This window comes from Eucyclogobius newberryi, unplaced genomic scaffold, assembly GCF_026437365.1.
Source record: "Eucyclogobius newberryi isolate DKJ021-1_F unplaced genomic scaffold, fEucNew1.0.hap1 SCAF_12, whole genome shotgun sequence".
Classification (NCBI taxonomy): domain Eukaryota; kingdom Metazoa; phylum Chordata; class Actinopteri; order Gobiiformes; family Gobiidae; genus Eucyclogobius; species Eucyclogobius newberryi.
Window position 1 is genome coordinate 24,887,651 of NW_027315746.1, and position 19,202 is coordinate 24,906,852.

At 39.6% G+C, this 19,202-nt stretch overlaps 1 protein-coding gene across 16 annotated transcripts in view; it reads right to left on the minus strand.

Annotated features, from left to right (window-relative positions):
- LOC140356573 (adhesion G protein-coupled receptor L2-like) overlaps positions 1 to 19,202 on the minus strand; it is a 136,767-nt gene that overhangs the window by 104,453 nt on the left and 13,112 nt on the right. For all 16 annotated transcript variants that reach the window (XM_072441621.1, XM_072441620.1, XM_072441622.1 and 13 more), the window contains exon 2: positions 2,432 to 2,638. In XM_072441621.1, the coding sequence (XP_072297722.1) occupies positions 2,432 to 2,507 (76 nt within the window). In that variant the 5' untranslated portion in view covers positions 2,508 to 2,638. The remainder of the gene's footprint in view (positions 1 to 2,431; positions 2,639 to 19,202) is intronic.

Genomic DNA, 19,202 nt, shown 5'->3' on the forward strand with positions numbered 1-19,202 from the left:
TTTGTCCTTTAAAATGTATTTATGGAACACAAAAGGAGAATAGAAGCTCATGTGTCATATGGATATAATTTTGGTGAACGTTTCTCTTGAATTATACTTATAAAAAGATTATTTAACAGCAAAGATTATTTAGCAGCGTTGCTGAAAGAAATGAAACCGCTGAAATAAACGGTATGTTCAGATTAAATGATTTGGCTTTTCATCCTTGGTAGCAGTTCCGTTTGATTTTGAACTAAATTGACTTCTTTTGTCAATAGCGAGCCCTGACTGCGGCTAATTTTTTTCCCACCGGCCACACGAGTCAAGCCGGGAGAGAGGAAGAAAGAGGGGAAAAAACACTTTTCATTCGAGCTATGTCGATGACCATTTCAAAGAGCACGGGAACTGTTTTGGGTGAAAACGATAATGTGATTATCCTTTCTCCTGACCGGGGACAGGAGGTAATTATCAGGTAGAGTTTGTGTAGCGGGCACAGATGGAAAGGGATCAGAAGAGCCTGGATGTAGGCCCAGGAGGCACGACCAGCACAAGGTGAGTGGCATGTGGCTAGAATCAGATACTTATTTTCTTCAAAGCAGCATTCCTTTATTGATGAATGGGCAAAACTGCATTCTCACGACTGAAGAGGCATCAGGTGAAAGCAGACACCAGGACTTTCTGCATACCAAAGTAGTGCTCCTTTTAAAGCAATTTACCAGGACAATTCAGACCAGGCCAAATCAAGAAACCACTCTTCAAACCCCTCGCTAACATCCGTCATGTCCGCATTATTGAAGATTCTTAATGCACAAAAAAACTCTGCTTGAAAGCTGACAGGATAGCCTGCGTGGGAGCAATCCATCAAATCACACAGGCGCAGTCAAGTTTAAAATAAAACCGGGAGAGAAATCTATCACAGAACAAAAACGGCGAGAGCAAAAACAAGACAAAGTCCAAATTGAAAAGGAACCCCCTTCAAAATAATGTGCTTCCATAGCTATTTGTAATCAATGCTTGGCACGCCGGCATCTGATTTTGGGTTACTTTGTTTCTTGGGACAATGGCACAGAAAAGAGGGGAAAAATCGTAATCATAATCATTAAGCAGACATCCCGGCATCACTGGTTTTGATGGGCATGTAACAGACGGGAGTGTTTTGTGACAATACTTGTAATTACAGCAAAATGTACTCCCCTCACCCAAAAAAAAAGAAAAGAAAAAGGAAGAGGCATAAAAAGAGAGTTGTCATGACACAAAATTAAAAAACACTGGCACACCGGCGGCTCCATGCATCCGTCATCAAGCTCATGCGCCTTAATGTGTAAACTTATTCCATATTTCATTCTATAAAAATATGGAAAGAAATTCCTATCCCTGTTGGTCACGATTTGATTTGATTTGATTATAGTGCTTGTAGTTTTCTAAGCTTTAAATTGCCTAAGGAGGTAATGAACGTAATCGCTTTCTATGGGAGGTGCACACTTCACTGTGATTGGTTAAATCTGCCCGTCACTCACTCACACTGGAAGGCTGAGCAGTAAAAGAAGAAGCCGTTTCGGTCAGTGCATTTCAATGGCAGAAACAGGCTGGACAGTGGTCAGTTACACATTCAACGTACCGTATTTTCTGGACTATAAATCGCATTTTGGGGGAAATTTATTTGATAAAATCCAATACCAAGAACAGACATTTAATCTTGAAATGCAGTTTAAAATAACAACAGATTAGAGAACATGGTGAATAGATGTACGTATGCTAACGTAGCACTTTCAGCTACATGACGCACAGACAACAAACTGTGGTAAGTGTCTGGTATGTTAACGTAACATATGAACAGTTATTCAGATAACTATAGCATAAAGAACATGCTAACAAGTTTACCAAAGCATCAGTTTTACCCCAAATCACTAAATCCATTGAATTCTTCTTCCTCTGTGTCACTTCTAAACAACTCCACAAACTCCAGAGGAAGAGGAAGTGCAGATTCTTCTTCTGCATCGCTTAAAGCCTAGAGCGCCCTCTTGTGGTTGCCAGTGTGAAAACAACGAATAATATCACATATAAGTCGCTCTGGAGTATGAGTCGCATTCCGGGCAAAACTATGAAAAAAGGTGGAACTTATAGTCCTGAAAATACGGTATGTAGCACACCGAAAATTGTCCATTGGAACTCATGTTGATGAATAGACCAAGTTTATAATTAGCAAAAGGGCTGCATCTAAAATTGAGTAGATAATATTCTTGTTACCAACGCTATGGTTCAGGTCAAAGTACTATGAAACCTTGCAACCTTGGTACATAACCACGCTTTTGTGCAGGAGCTAATGAATTAAACCTATTCATTACATGCATAATAACGGCATTCTTGAATACAAAACGCCACATTTATGCTTTTCCGACTCGTTAAATGAAAGAGAAAATGAGAGCAAAGTGAGCCCTCCGCGGTCTCTTACCTTGTGAAGAGTGAAAGCAGAGGAGGAGGAGCAGGAGGCAGCCGGGCAGCGGACACCTCCACAGTGCAGAGGCCATCGTATGTCGTATGCTAATGAAGGCAAACGCTAAAGGAGAGCGCGGTGAGGATGATGCAGAGGGAAGAGCGAGGCTAGAGAGATGTCAGCGATCAGTCGTCCTCCAACTAGCATCGCCAGTCATCTTCTCATCTGGAACACGCACAAACACAAAGGAAGTTTAAGCTATTTCATTTTTAAAATAAATATATATATATATATATAGGTCCCATCTGTCCTAACATCTGGCAAATGTATCCCTTTTCAAGTTCAGAGCTAAAATCCAAAGTTAATTCAGTTGAGCCCTTGACAATTGGTTGTCTCTTTGTCCATTGTCCTGCTAAAAGTGCATTCCACATGTATCCATCAACCATTTCCATTGTTGGAGTTTTACGTCAGAGATGCATAGATTTAATGTCAAATGGAATGGACACACTTGTTGGCTACAGCTAGTCAGACGGCACAGTTGTAAGAGGTGTTACAAACATTTGACATTTGGTTAGATGTGAACAATTGCCTGCATTGAGGCATAGGGGACATTGTAATATGAATCTGTTCAACATGCAAATAGTGAGCAAACGGCGATGTTTCATTACTTATTCACAAATGGATCAGCTGAGAATATGTTTGGACCATAAAACTGCCATTCTAAGCACTCGATGTTCCCCACCATGGCGAGACAAAAGGGAGTTTCAATCTTAATAATAATCATTTCAAATTGTTAACTTCATGGATATTGCCTTATTATTTTTCTATTGCAAACTAGGCTCGTGCTGTATGTATTACAGGACTTTTGAAGCCGCTGGTCACACACATGAAATATAGAAGGTTTGATAAGGTACCTTTTTACAGGAATTAACCTCAAATAAAAACTCTAAAAGTGCAAAACAAACAGCTATCCAAACCTATGGCCCTAAAAATGCATCCCCCGTCCAACATTTACTACTACAGCCCCGATGAGACACAAAAAGATGGTCGCTCTGGTAACGTGGTAAGAAGACATTAGAGACACAGCTGCTTTGTGAACTGCTCCCCAGCTTCATATCAAGAGCAAAAAAAAAAGTACGGCTTTTTGTCTAGGATAAAAAAGCAAAAAGGTTAAAGCCTTGAGACAGCCGCACTTGGCAGACGGATAAGCGGCTTACGGAAATCAAACACAGGAAGGATACGTGGTGTCATATGAGGATGCTACCACCAGATGCTAATGCCGTGTGCAACAAGGACTAATGGGAGGGTTTAGTCTGGAATGGCAAAGCTCAGTATGTGTTGTCATTTCCACGATTGAGGGTGCTAAAAACAGCTGAAGACACTGATGACTCCTGATTGACAGCCATTCATCAAGTGAAGCGATATCAAAAGAGAAAAATTGCAAAAATGCCACCGGGCTGTCATATTCTTGGGTTAATTGTCTGAATTATGCATGAGAAATAGTCCCTTTTTTGACAAGGGATGTTAAAATATGTTGTTGATGTTAAGGTCAACTACTCAAATGACAAACACCAGAATCAGCTCCAAGTTACACATTCTAAATCTGTAAGCAAATATACAAAATGAGATAAAAAGGGTGTAAATGGCAGAGATTATAATGGAAAGATTAGGCAACTCCGTCTTACTTCCGCGAAAGAGAAGTGGTCAGATCTGCTAAAGCCGGGGACACGACATTTACCCAGCTTTTCTTATCATCTTCAGCCGTCTCTAGTTGAAGTCGGTTGCAGGTGCTTCAGTCTCGTAGTGTGGACCATTCATGACTAGACTCGCGTGTGGACCGTGGAAAGATGCGACTACGCTCAGTCATTCAAATATGGCTGAAATAGAAGCCTGGTTTTGGCCATGCTTCGGTGCAGCGTCGTGTTTACTGACTGCACACGAAGCCAATGACAAGGAGACTCTGGAAACAGCCGCGTCTGAGCTAAAACTTTCTATTTTTGTCTTTTCAGTAAAAACAATGCACAAACAATGCCAACAGTTAGGCATGTACTTAATATTCCTGTCTAAAGAGCACATTAATATTACAAACAGGGCACACGCACTACTTTTACACTTAAAACGCGAGCTGAAACGATAAAGACTCACATGTTTACCTCCTCCTCCTTTCTCCTCCTTCCTCCTCCTGTGCGGCTCATGTCTTCCTCATAAATGATCAAAATGACACAGGTTTTGCTGCGATAACTTAAGAAGCAAGACATAGTAATACGTGTATTGAAGACGTCTGAAACATAGTGCTTTGAATAGTCAGTCATACTTTCTGCCCGCTCTATTCTTGCCTTCATTTCATTAAAAAGGACATGAAACCTTTCGAAATCCATGACCCATTCTTTTTAAACAATCCACAAGACAATCTCACCCAAACTGTAGCGAGCCAAACTTTACGGTACTGTGTGGTGATGTGCAAACGTACAGCAGCGGCAGATCCCATGCACGCCAATGATGCCCAAACCCAGCGAAAGCAACTAAATGTATGCGCCCACACTCTCTTGTTTATTCCCCCACGCCTGTCGTGCCATGTGTCCCAACTGCAAACAAACGACGACTGCACATCCACCACCGCTCACTACGCACAAGAAGAAATGAGTGTTTCCTCGTTTCCATAGCCGCCCGTCAACCGCCATGATTATTTTATAATGAACCTAAATTTGAGCAGCGAAGCGGTCGGGCCTGATCTCTCTCCGGGCATGGCTAATGCGTTGCTGCTGGGATATTTTTGGATAGCATGGAAACTGGCGGAACATAGGAAGCTTTCACATTAGCATACAGGCTAATAATTGAAGGAACTATTAAAATCCATTACATACATGACCAGCTAGCGGCGTTTCACAACCACAGCACGAGTCCAATGGATCTCCACCTAGCTTGGCGGAGAACGGGGAGTATTTATTTTCATTTGAGGTCAGCCTGGCCCAGCGCAGTACAGTGTGTGCCAAGGAAACGCACACATAAAGCTAGCTTATAATTGATCTGTTTAACTTGGGTGGCATTATGGGAAATATGCTTGCGTTTGTCTTGCGGTTGTTTATGTGGCCGTGGCGCCGGACCAGATCAGATAAGAGTGGGTTGGAAGGTGCTTGCTCCGTGCAGGAACTCTTTGTGTCTCTGTGACTGTTACGCTCATTACTGCAGTATTTTGGTGAAACTTGAGGCGTTCTATAGCTCGCCCTCTCCGGTATACTTTTACACCAGTATAATAAATGCTTTGTCGATTTGGATATTCTCTCCTTCCTTGTGCTCTAAAAATAGATGGCTCTGATTTGTCAGGTAGTTTAGCTGTGCACATGGAAACCTCAGATTGTTAGCTAACATACAGAACAGAAAATACCGTTAAAATCGATCGTGGTTTCTGTACTGGCAACTACAGGAAAAGTACAGGGACAATTATTTTTACAGGAGCAAGATACAAAATGTTTTTATCATAACTAAAAAATAGCTTGCAGAAAAGTCCTAGTTTCTCCAGCTTTAGGCGTTACATCTCTAGATAGCATTGTGGAAAAGGGGAAATACTTGTGTACTTGATAGTGATTTTGGCTTTAGTCAACATTAAGTTTTGAGAAATAAACCACATGATCAGCAAATCACATAATTAGGACTTCAAATGTTACTTTAAAATAACAGGTTAATCGAGCTGTATTACTATTTGTGTCAATTCAAGTATACTCATAGTACTTTTAACCATCTTTTCATATTTAAAGTCATCATACATCATCATGTGCAATTACTGTCGTACTCGCATGCAATAATGTCACATTCATGTGCATATAACTGATGAAAATAGAGTGTTTATTTTACCATTATTATTATTATTATTATTATTATTATTATTATTATTATTATTATTATTATTATTATTATTATTATTATTATTATTATTATTATTATTATTATTATTATTATTATTATTATTATTATTATTATTATTATTATTATATCATCATCATCATCATCATCATCATCATCTTGTCTTACACTGGCTGTTTTTATTTTATTATATCTTTATTTTTCCCCTCTATTCCTTATTAGGAAATGAGGTCTATAGGAGTTTTTGTTTATAAGAATTTTGTTTATAAGAGTTTTGTTTATAAGAGTTCTTCTATTAAGAATGTTTTTGTGTCTGTCCTTTTCCCCTGTATCTACCTGCGTTGCAACAATGAAATTTCCCCATGTGTGGACAATAAAGGAATATCTTATCTTATCTTATCTTATACTAAAAGCTGCTAAATCAGTTCTTTAATATAAAAATATGGCTAACGAGTCATTATTGGAAGTATCATCAAAGCTGGCAGCAAACAGTTACAGCTCTGAAACTTTTGCACCACTTTCGTCTGAACATCTGAGCCACTAAAGCAAAGGGGAACTGAAAAGAGCATAGCAGAAGCGCTTCAAATTCAATTAAAACAATGCGGAGGCCCAGGTTCAATATTGGGCTGATCTCTCCGGAGACACGCGCATGCGGCGGCTTTTGCTCCCCGCGTGCTCCGTCATTTATCATGGGTGAATATGAGCAGGCCCGGGGCACGTGGGGACCATAATGACGGCTGACAGGAGGAGATTGCACACTGTCGGGGGTGACGGGGGGAGTGAGGTTTTGCCCCTGTGGCCCGCTGAGCCCAAAGCAGAGTGCAGGAAGTAGAGCCGTGACAGGGCAATAAGAAGTCAAAGCAATAATTCAATCACTGCTATTATAATGTGATTGTATCGTGGTTAATGGAGGGTTCTTTGGCCCCTGACAAGCTTTGGACTACAAGTGTGTTTAATTATTCAACTCAGGACATTTTAATAAAAGATTCCATATCTTGTCACGATCAATTATAACTTAGACAGAGCAGAGATAAAGTATTATTAGTTTTAAATGCCAGAACTTTGGAGCAGTATTCTCGGGGATTGAGCATGAAATGACGTCATAAATTATTTTAAAACTAACAAATACAGTGAACAACATTTTATCCAAGATCAGAAGTGTTTTTGTTTAACTCTAGACAGGAAATCCATATTGATGCGCAGAGAAATAATATGCACTTTGCACTTATTTGCCACAATTCACACTCCTGAAGTGTCTAATTGGGCATGAGCTTATTATAGAAGCTATTAATTTCAATCTGAATGGCTTATGCATTATTAATGTAAATAAAAACTTGAGTTGCCATCTTTGTTTTGCTATCAAGGATTCCATAACACTATGTTCTTCTTGAAGGTTCTGAAGGGCATTCTTCTCAGCCAAGCAGCTAATAATACAAAGAGGAAAAATCATTCAAATAAATTTTTTTTGCCATTTTATATGGTAGAAAGTAGTTCTTTCATTATTTTCCCCGAACAAGCAATAACCATCCACGAGGAAGACTGTGAAAACAACACTAATGTTCCAGTTTTAACTCATCCCTGTGTGGCCTTGGTGCGCCTCCGTCTCCAACATGACCTTAACTAGAGTGGCACAGACTAGAACTAAACCCGTCCCGCGCCACCCCGGGAGCTAATTTTCCCGACGGACCTCGGGCGTGCCGTGGTCCCGCTGAGAAACAAGCCGTCTCTTTCCCTCTTAGCCGACGGGGGCCACAGCTCGACTCATCTGCCTAAACACCGTTTTTGTTTGGTGGGATTTCTGGCCTGAATCGGCTCGGACTGGAGATAAAAGGATTAAGTGATTAACATTAAGATGCTGACAGACGTTCCATAATATCACATCGGGGGACAGGGGCAGGTGTTTATGGGGGGTGAGTTGAGATGTTGTCAAGCATCAAATTATTTTAAAGAGGTAAGTGAGGCATCCGCTGAGACTCTACGGGAATTATATACAGCAGACTCTCTTATATTAATCTAGGGATTTAAAGATACTTGTTATGAGTCCAGGAATCTTCACACAATGTATATCATGTTCCACAGAGACTGATGTGTTTAAAAAAAGTGGTTATGACAAACTGTCACCACCTATACTTGATTTAATGAGCTCAGGTTTAATATAGACCGTAACGCCGCTGAGTAATAACTTATTCATTTTCATTCATTTAAGTCCTTTCTCCTATAAAAAGCAACAGTCCCAGAGGTTTTTACTTCCCATTACTGCTTTATGTTTCACAAAGTTTAAAAAAAAAAAAAAAAAAAAAAAAGCTACAAAAACACGCACAACATCTGTTTTCCTTTTGTCTGCTATGCGTTCACGGCAGCGACCCGAGTACGTGCATCTATCATCGCCTAAGATAATGGAGAAAATCGCAGTCCGCCGCGAATATTTCACGTTCGACTGATGGAAATAATAAGCAAACCCTCAAAAGGAAGACGGCCAACAATTAGGGCGTAATTAAAACAAATGCGTGGAAGGAGACGGCCCACATGTTTAAGCTGCAATGCGAGGCTGCCGGGGCTCAATGCTACGTGGGGCTCTCCCCTTTGACGGAGCTGAAAGAGGCCATGAGACGTGGGCCCGTTTGGACGTTTTCTATGGCGAGGAGGGAGGGGAAGAATGAACGGGGAGAGGGCGGGAGGGGGCGGGGGGGTCAGCGGTGAGGATTGACAGGCTGTGAGTACGCGCTGACCCCCAGGCACAGCCTCAGAGGTTCTTGCACAGGGCTTAGAGCAGACCAAAATAAAGCCCAGGAATGTTAATTTATTTTCAATTGTCAGCGACGAAGAGAGGCCCTGATAAAGAGCGCATACATACATATCAAGTAAGACGGGACAAGGGTAAGTCCGGTGTAAGCTGAAGGGCCACAAGTGGGAGAAGGTTGTGAATAAGGGCTGGTTTTAGAAGTACTGTGCGACTTTGTACCTCGAAGTTAGTAATAGAGATGACGCACAATACTGCCAAAACAACGGTTTCCAAAACGGTGACGAGTAATTGCATCAATCCATCTCCAACGTTCACTTTGTTATTCTGAATAACTGCCAAACCACACAGCTCTAATTTGAATGGTGATACAATCAAAATAAAGATGGCTGCGAGATATTTTGAACGCTTTGCAACTTTTAACTTCTAAAATCTGTAATAGAGATGACTTTCAATATTGTTAAACCAGCCGTTTCAACACAAAACTTAATTAAGGAGTTGCATAACTGTTATTCTATAGGACATTCAAATTGTACGTTCTAAATAACAGCGGAAACCACAGAAATATAAATCTAATAGTGGCAAAGTACAATTCTGAAAAAGTCCAAAACATCTCAAAATTGGCCAAACGTGTTGATTGAACTTCTGGAGTTGAATTATTCTCCGTTCACTTCGCCTGAACTTCAACAGTTTATTTGTATCCGCATAATTTATAGGAACGCGGCTAATTGCTTCAAATTGGCTTTATATTTCAAGTTACCATGACTACAAAACACCCCAGTTATGATTTAGAAGACCATTTTTAATTAAGCCATTTGTCTTCTGAAGTAAGTGTATAGATTTTGGCTGCTATAAGCCCGACGCTGATCCTGCCAACTCAATTATCGGCCCTGCACTCTTTCGGACTCATTTTGAAGAACTTTAGACTCCGCCTCCGTGGCCCAAATTCGCTACAAAGAAAAAAGAAAAAGAAAAGGAAAGGACTTGGTGGAATGCGCGGTCTAAAAGTGGAGAAGACGGGGACTCCAAAGAAAACACTAAACATTTTTCTCCTGTCCTGGCGGCACCCACATGCTCCCAGGAACTCTTTTGTCATGACATGGCTGACAGTGCGAGCCCGGCGGGGACATGATGTCATTTCCTCGGCTCCGGGGCTGATGGAGGGAGCTTGTCGTCAACTGCATGAAAGCGAGAGGGCCCACAACATGCGAGGGGGCTTTAGAGTGGATTTTCTTGTCGCGGCCACAGGAAGATATGACACGGGCGAGGCACGGCGGGGTTTAATGCACATTTCACACGCCGTTCTTGATGAAATTGGGGAAACGGGCACTAAAACTGTTGCTGAATCCGGCAGGTCAAGTCAAGATTCTCACGACATGACAGTGTGATTTGTTTTTTGGACTGTGTTTGAGAGGAATTTGTAGGATTAGATATTGTACTCTTCCACAAAGGAAAGTTAAGAAAGCGAACGTATCAAACTACTGACTAATATTTAAGTGTGTATAAGCCTATAACGAAATCGTCCAATCGCCGTGAGGCAAAAGGGCAATTACAAGTGTTTCTAATGATCAAAAAAGTGATATTTTGAAGTTGGAAAATGAGTGCACTTATTGATTAGGTAAAAGAAACTAAAAGGGCATTTTATCTGATTTTTTTCTTTGTTTCTTTCTAATAAAATCTGCTGAAAATGAGTCCATTGTGCGCTCTCTGCATCTATTTATGGAGTTTTAATAGGTTTAGGTGTCTTATTCTCTGTGAAGCAAGAAGTGCGCGGTTAGCATGCTAGTTGTTGTTAGCTATACCGCAAAACTCACTCAAAATGATGAAAACCGCTTAAAAACCAATGAATTAGGCAAGTGTGTGATACATGTAGACCGCTGCAGTGACTTTAAAATGAACTTTTTCATCTTTTGAAAAATCAGGTACAGAACCTTTAAAGATTTCCTGAAGTACAAATGACTCGTCCACTCCAAACCGCTAGTGTCAAAGTACAAAATCAAAAAACAACACTGATATTAAAGCATCTCCCCAGAGACGTTTGAGTCTCAAAAGCTGGTTTAAGAGGCATTTTCACATACTCCAAGAAAAAATAACACATTACAAAGAGCTATAGAGTGTTAACTGGTACAAATGTAGCCTAGCTTCATCAAAATCACTCCTACCACTCACTGCCTGCTCGTGTTTTCACAGCTGTGTTTTCTTTCAGCGACGTTTAATAGATCTTAACACGTACATGTCAAACCTGCAGCTCACGGGCCAAATTTTGTCGTTTTTTACAATGCCAACTCATGTATTTGTGTTGCTGAAATGTATAGTCTAGTATGCGTTCGGTAACTTACTCCGTACAGTAAGTCATTTTAATTTGGAGAAGTAGCCAGGAGCGAGCAGGTTTTATGTTCTACGTGAGTGCTAATGGGGCTAATGAAAACTTTTATAACTAGCAAGAGCGCAAGTGTGTTACATAGACAATTGGTTTCCATGTTTTATAGTGTTTCTTCATTTCGAGGCGCAGCACTTAGAAGGAGAAGTGTTTCAGTGTAACTGCTGGTATGGAAAGTTGACCAGTTTGGGTTTCGAAATGTCAAATTAAGTAAAATACGTAATGTGATATGACGTTCCAATAACGCAGTCAACAGAGGGGGGGAAAAAGCCTTTCAGAAATGTTGTTTACTCACTCAGGTGGTCTGGCTTTAACTGCAATTACACCGACAAATGGACTTTATATGTTTCTATGACACGTTTAACGCCGCAGTGTCGTTTACTGTGACCATTTGCTTGGTTTGTGCGTTGTTGTTGTTGTTGTTGTTGTTGTTGTTGTTGCTCCTGCTTCTTCAAACTAAGATTCAGCTGTCAACGTAAGATAAAATCAGTAATATTTCAAAAGTTGTTTGGAAGATTTGCAAAATTTGAATATAGAGTACGTCGTTTACACTAAAAATGACGCAAAAAGGGCAAATTCAAGATGAAATTGGGAAGAAACAAGCGTGTAAAGCAATATTTTTGAGCACTTTTGTGAGCAATTTTAATGTCCTGAAACCTCAACAAACACTTTTCTTTTGCATTGACATTTCAGAATACTCCGCAAAACATCGAGATATTCATTATTGGTTATATCGTACACTACTATTGTCAACTACTCCACAAAGAATAGTACGCAGAAGTTGTAGTAAAGGCTGGCATAATTAAGAATTGACGTCATTATGTATTAAGTAAATCATGTGTAATTGGCATGGAATAGTTATATGTGCATGTTCGGTGTTGCTACACTTAGAAAAAACCCACGTAGACACAATCTTCGAGAACTGAACCTGTCCTCGGACCACTACGCCACTGTGCCACCCCCCGACATGCTGCTCCCTTCATCTTTCTGGTTTATTCCTGCATGAATCAAACACCTAACGCGTAACTAACCGCACAAACAACGTATCTTATGTCCAATGTTCTTGTTCAGGCGTCCAAGCTCATGAAACCTTTGAGAATTCTTGTACCTTTTTTACGTCCCAAAAGGTCTGATAGGTGCGATGCCTCCGCGTTTCATTGAGAGAGCACAACAGTTGGTGTGTTCGGAGGATCCCGGCCAAGCGATCGAAGCTGTAGATAAGATAGAGTGCCAGCGGGCAGATGGACGTGGCGAAACAGAGAGATGCAACTAAAGAAGCTTAGCAAAGTGCAGAGAACAAAGACGAACCAGGCTGAACAACCAGGTTAGTGTCAGGAAAAATGAAAAGCGGGGAGGTGTGTGGGCTTCAAAAAAGAGTCGGAAGGAAGAAAAAAGAGGCTCAAAGTGCTTGCCTCTGTCTAGACTTCAAGCTAAAATTTTAGCCGTCAGGCCAATAATGAAATCTGCCTGGAAACCATCTGCAATTATGGCAGTGGCAGCAAACCTTAACTTTAGGGCTGCCACTAATGACATTCTTCATTATCTGTTCATCTGTTAATGGCTTTTGCAATTCATCATGTAACATCACGCAAATTTGGCAGGAAAACTAATGACCGGGTTAATGTTCATACGAAGCCATGGAAAGAGGAGAGGAAAGTGGACTCATTAGGTTTTGAGTAACGATTATTGACTCGCATATGAGTAACAGGATATTTTTAATGGCTTTATTCGTTTTTTTCATTTGAATAATGTCACATTACTTTATAAAAGGTTTACTTTTAACTCTTAACTCTAACTGCGATTCAAAATTAATCAAATGCCACGTTTTTACCCATAATTTGCAAGTAATTATTAACTTGACTGTTAACTTGCAAGTATAAAAGCTTCACTTTGAGCATACATTAACTTATGGAGATGCACATTCTCCATTATTAGCAACTTGGCCTCCTTTATTGGGGGTATACTTGACGTTATCATTTTTACTGGTTCAAATATTATTTTTTCACATTTTGTTCATTGCAAAACAACAATATTGATCTAAAACAACTTGGTAATAGAAATGGGTCCATTAAGTTCCTTTTCAGAACTGATAAGCTCATGATAAGCTTCATAGTGACATTTCACTGAAACAAGCAGCGAATTGTCATTTACATGTTTTTATTTTGAAAAGGGACTGCGTGACATTTTAGAGCCCTGAATGTGTCCCCTTTGAGTCATTACTTTTCAAATAATCACAACTAAGTACAGGGATAGTGCTAGGTGAAAAGCACTTATGACTCAGTCGCAGGACAAACATGCAGGAATCAAAGTACAACCAAAGGAAAGGTCAAACTCATTAAATTTGGTTTTGAATAATATTTCCCATTTAATTCATCTTAAACTTTATCATTACTATGTGTTTTGTATTTTGCAGTGCCCCTTCAGGCCTGGCGCACATTCAAATGTTTATTATCAGAGCATCCGTTTGTGTTTTTGGCGTCTATAAATAGCCTCTCATCCTCTTGCTTTCTGCACCATCAACTGCTAATTGTCTATTCATTTGAATGGGAAACAAGTAGTGAAAACACTTTGTTAAAACATTATTGCAACAAATTGTGATTAACCTCCTAGTAAATGTCTGATTTCTCATTCTTACATGGTTACTGTGGCAACACATTTTAGATTCTCCAGTACTTACGAGCACATCAGATAAAAACATGATTTAATTAATGATGACTTCAAAAAATTCAAAAATAAAGGGCTGTAATGGAAGTGTCCGTTTGATTCTCTCTCTCGCGTTGAGTCAGAGACGGAGCTCATAGCAGCCTGTGCTTGGCATTGAAATGAATAGGTTGACCTCGGAGCATTTGGTTAAGCAGTGGGGTCAGCGGCGGGGAGCAGAGAGCAACTCGGCACTGACTGCAAAAAAGAGGTTCAATTTTCAATCAGTTTCTTCAGAAATTTAGTGAATGGCTCGCGTCTCGCCTCCTCCGCGCATTATTCCACCACACCCCCCTCTTCTTGCCTCCACGCACTCTTCAGCCATTGTGCCCGGCCCGCTCACACACTACGGCTCAGCTCCAGCTTTCTGCATGTTGTTAGCCCTCCTTCAAAATAAAGTATATAGTCTGCACTTTCACCGGAACGTCGTTTTTACTGCAGTCTCACCAACCAAGCAGGGATGTCATGAAGATTAAACTTTTCTTCTTCTTTTTTTCAGTTTTTAAATTTAAAACAGAACTTCTTTTTAAATATTGATAACAGATTTCACAATAAGATAGGGCTGAGCAATACGGCAAAAAAAAAAACTTCAATATTTTGTCACTCATATTGATCATGATGATTTATGTTTCAATTGTAGCTTGGCTTGTGAAAAAAAATGGATTTCAATGTTCCTCTCCTGAACATGAACATGAACAGTACAGACATTAATCATTGCTATTTAATGCCGCCAAAGTCTGACGGTCGCTCCAAACCACATGCTTTTACAGACGATTCAAAAGACCAGAGCATGTCATTGATGATAAGAAATGACTGAATCTCAATCTCAATTAATTGCACAGACCTATGACTTTTTTTTTTCTTCTTTTGACTTTTTTTCCTGGTTCATAGGTGGTTAGTAGTAATAGTGGTTAACTCCTGGCACCTCCTGATGTCACATTGGTAACAGGGGAAATATCTTTTTTTTTTTTTTTTTTTTTTTCAAAGTAAACAAACTAAATGTTGACAGTCACATAGCCACTATTTCCAAAAACAAAAAACCTACTGTAACTGAAAATCCGCTGTATGTTACGGTGAACTGTCACTGAGGAGGCGGGGCTTTCACGTTCTGCAGTCTTGAACAGGAAGTCAATGAACCAGTTTCTATTATCAAGCCGTTTTAGTTTAATATTGTCATCTACAATTAACAAAATGTAAAATGAGGAACTGCTTATGTTATAGCTCAATACCAAGTTCCTGAAAAAAGCATAATAAGTCTCCTTTAATAAAGATGGTAACCCATATGAATGAAAGAGAATCAAACAAAGTCTTCAAAAAATGTTGCATAGTTATTAAATCACAATGTTTTATTCCTGAAAATTTGAAATTGCACCATCCAAACATGTTTATGAATGTGTTGAAGACTTTCCCGACTCGGGGTGTATTCGCTTTCATAGTGTACAGCCGCTAATAAGGAACATCTGTGACGATAAGCGGCGACACGCATGCACCGCTAAAATGTGCGCGCGTGCTCTGCAGTCGTACTAAAAATCCATTCATGTGCTGCCATTTCGTCGAAATTCTGGGTCAATTATCATAAATAGCTTCCAAACTGACAGGACATGTTTAAACAAAAGCAAAATGCAACGGGAAAGCAAATGTTGCATGGGGTGAAAGCGGTCCAACGGAACGGAGCACACGGCCCCCGCTCAAAAGCCAATGACATTATTTGCAAACTATCTCGTGGGCTGCCATTTCGGAGGGGACTAGCCAAGGTTTTATCACGCGTTATTACTACCGGGCACAGGAGGTCTCAGAATTGGACGGGCGCACAACTTACTGACGTGGCAACATTCACACAGGACAGAAATTACACATTTCACTCTATGACAAGCTTATCCCCGAACAGTTAGGCTTGTGCAGTGATACGCTAATCCAATACGAAGACATTTATACCAGAAAATGAAAATTATACAGCTGAGACTAACCGTCGCACAAAAAAATTACAAAAGATATAAATGCAATTGTTCAATAATTCTTAAAAAATGACTCATATAATGAAAATACGAATCATATTTTCTAACCTTGAAAAAAGCAGGAGGTTTTTTTTTTCCTCCAAGTCTATAGTGCAAAGCATATAATCATAGCCACTGTCAAAAAACAAGTAGCCTCTACTCGCTCAAGGACATTTATTGGATGAGTGGGAGCGATGTTCAATGCAAGTCGTTTACCTTTGTATTTTACAAAATAATAGAGCCTTGAATGTGGCGTCTTGAACACTTTACAAACTAGAGCTGGGTTGAAATAATCGATTATCCAATTTTTAATCAATTCGCATATTAATGACCGATTATCGATTCGTACGTCCAAAGATCGAATTTTTTTTATTTTTTTTTATTTTTTTTTTAATTAAAATTATTTTCTACATTTCCCTCAGTGAACTTCAATCTACCTTCAAGAAAGATAATTCAGGACTCCTGGATTATCTTTCTTGAAGGTAGATTGACCCTTAACCTTTTCATCAGTCTTCCATCAGTAACTACCAATACTTGTAAGATTTGCTGTTTAATATTGATATAATACTAGTTTTAATATGTTGCTTCTCTACACAGTCATGAAGTGAAGGAAACGGTTCAAATACATTATTCATTTTTAATAACATTAACCCCCGGATCGAATCGAAATCGGATCGAATCGGAAATCAGATCGAAATCGGAGCGAATCGAATGGGATCTGAGAAATCGGAAAAAAAATATTTTGAAACGTAAAAATCGGAATCGAATTGATTCTTGAAATTTGAATTGAAACCCAGCTCTAATACAAACACATTTTTTTCCGGTCCATGCTTACGAACATTGCTGATTTTCTTTGAGACCAGATTTAACCAAAAAGAGATTGAAACATTCATCTACGATAAATGTTTAATTGTTAGAAAATGCTGCTTCTCCATGCTCGTCAAGTAAATTGTGATTTAGTCATTGAAAATGCCTTATAGAATCATTTCAACTGTTAAACCAGCAGCTACAGCTATTGCCTCATTGTATCGGCTTCACTCCTCCACCACGAATGAAAGTCCTTGCCGTCACCCAAGGCCTTTTGCAGGTTTAGCAATTAAAGACAAACAACTTGTACTTAATTTTATCTTAAGCTTTAAAAACATAATTTACAACGTTAAGGTGCAGAGTAGTTGAAAAAGCTTGAATAATGAATGTAACATGACATTTAAAAAGCTCGAGAACCTTTCAGTGTATTATGTGGCTAGTTCACTAAGCACCAACAATGTCTTACTTAATCTGCCCTGCCATTGCCTTTTTTAAACAGTCTTGTTGGAAACTATTTATGCAAGTGTCTATTTAGCCGCTGTGACAACTTAATGGCTGAATAAATACGCTGAAACACATCCATCCTCCTACTATCACTCAATGTAAACTTTAAGCATTTGTCTGACGCCAACCTTTTTTGTCCAAAACCCAATCCGAAGCCCATTACCTATGCATAGGCGGCACATGGGTTGAATTTTAACTGCTCCATTTGTGCGGTCTCAATTCAGAAACAGTCCTCTGAGGCTGACGGGCATTCCTTTGCTGTTATTAGGGGGTATTTTCACTGAATCTACAAACATGGTTATTATTAAAGGATTTTCTTGGAGCGCCACAAAAAAAAGTGTTTGTTTAAAACATTGAAGCAAACAGGAAACTATACAAGGCGGCAAAAAAGTATTGTGTATTTATAATTCAAGAGTCATTAAAGTGTTATGGGAGGCTACTACAAAAAATAATAGGCAAACTTTTGAAAATAGGGAATTATGCACAAAGGCAAAAAGACAACAATTACAACTGTTGTGTAGCTTGTGTAGTAATTGTATTTAAATATTGTAGCATGTTTCACTTTTTTTCCCCTCAATCGCTTTGTCCACTGTCCATGAGCTCTTTATCTTTGAGAGTTTAAGGGGAATTAGCAATTCATGTACATTTAATGATTAATTTAGTATTAATGAATTTAAAGTAAACAACAGCATAAAGGCTCAAGGTTTGACCATAGACGGCTCCGCTTATGCTTTGAGAAAGGACACAAGGTGGAAAACAGCTTACAGACAACAATAAGTAAACCGTTACTTTTGTTCCTTTGAGTGCCAGAAATGCTGCCGATGTGATTGGTTGGTCGTCTTCCATTCATTTTCTCCAACTGGCAGAATCTCTCCCAGCGAGCATAATCTATGAACCCAACAACCAACACACAACTGCAGATCCGGGGGCTTTTCCATCCAAGCCTTTTGAACTTCTGCATAAGCCTCGGGATAGCTGGGGTTAACGTGTCTGAAAACGTAGCTGGGAGCAATGCCACGAAGAGCTTTAAAAGTCATCAGTAAAAATCTTAAAATGTGTCCCAAACTGCACAAGGAGCCAAACGACGCTATAAAAAGCTAAAACTAGGGTAAAGTGATCTGGCCTGTCAGCGGCTGAAGTTTGTACCGTTTGATGTGGGGCAAAAACAAAAAAATCAAACACAAATCCAAGCATATCAAAAGTATTTAACATGTATGGAGCTTTAATGGAATGGAAAAAGTTGCCTAAACTGTGCAATGTTTTTTTAGAATGTAGTATTTGTGAGGGTTTTTACCCCAAATATGCTTCATCACGGGGTACAGCGGTTTAAAATTGTGTTGTATACGACGGCTATTACGCTGTGCAGCAAAGACAATGACACTTTTAATGAGTCCCGAGAGACGTCTGTCATCACTATACATAACCCAATTGCATGTTTTTGTGTAGATATCTATAGCATTTTTTCTTCAGGTAAAGTATAAAAGGATTTGGCTCCAGTTTTCGTTTACCTCTGTATGCGGTCTTGGATAAAAGTACTTCCTGGAGGGCATCCCCCACTGTCAATACCTGCATTTTTGGATGGGAATAAGATTTTTGCAAGAAACCATTATTCTTCACGAGTGAGGAGGTCCCGAGGACACACTTTGATTGTTTGTCACGGGGTTTCTCCTGCGAAATGCTTCTGTGTCAGTGAGCTTTCCTTCACGCCAATTGTTCTTTATATAGACCAGGGTTGTTCACGTCGTAATGTTGACCTACGCTGCATTATTGATGAGAAGACCTAAATGTCCACCGCAGAGTACT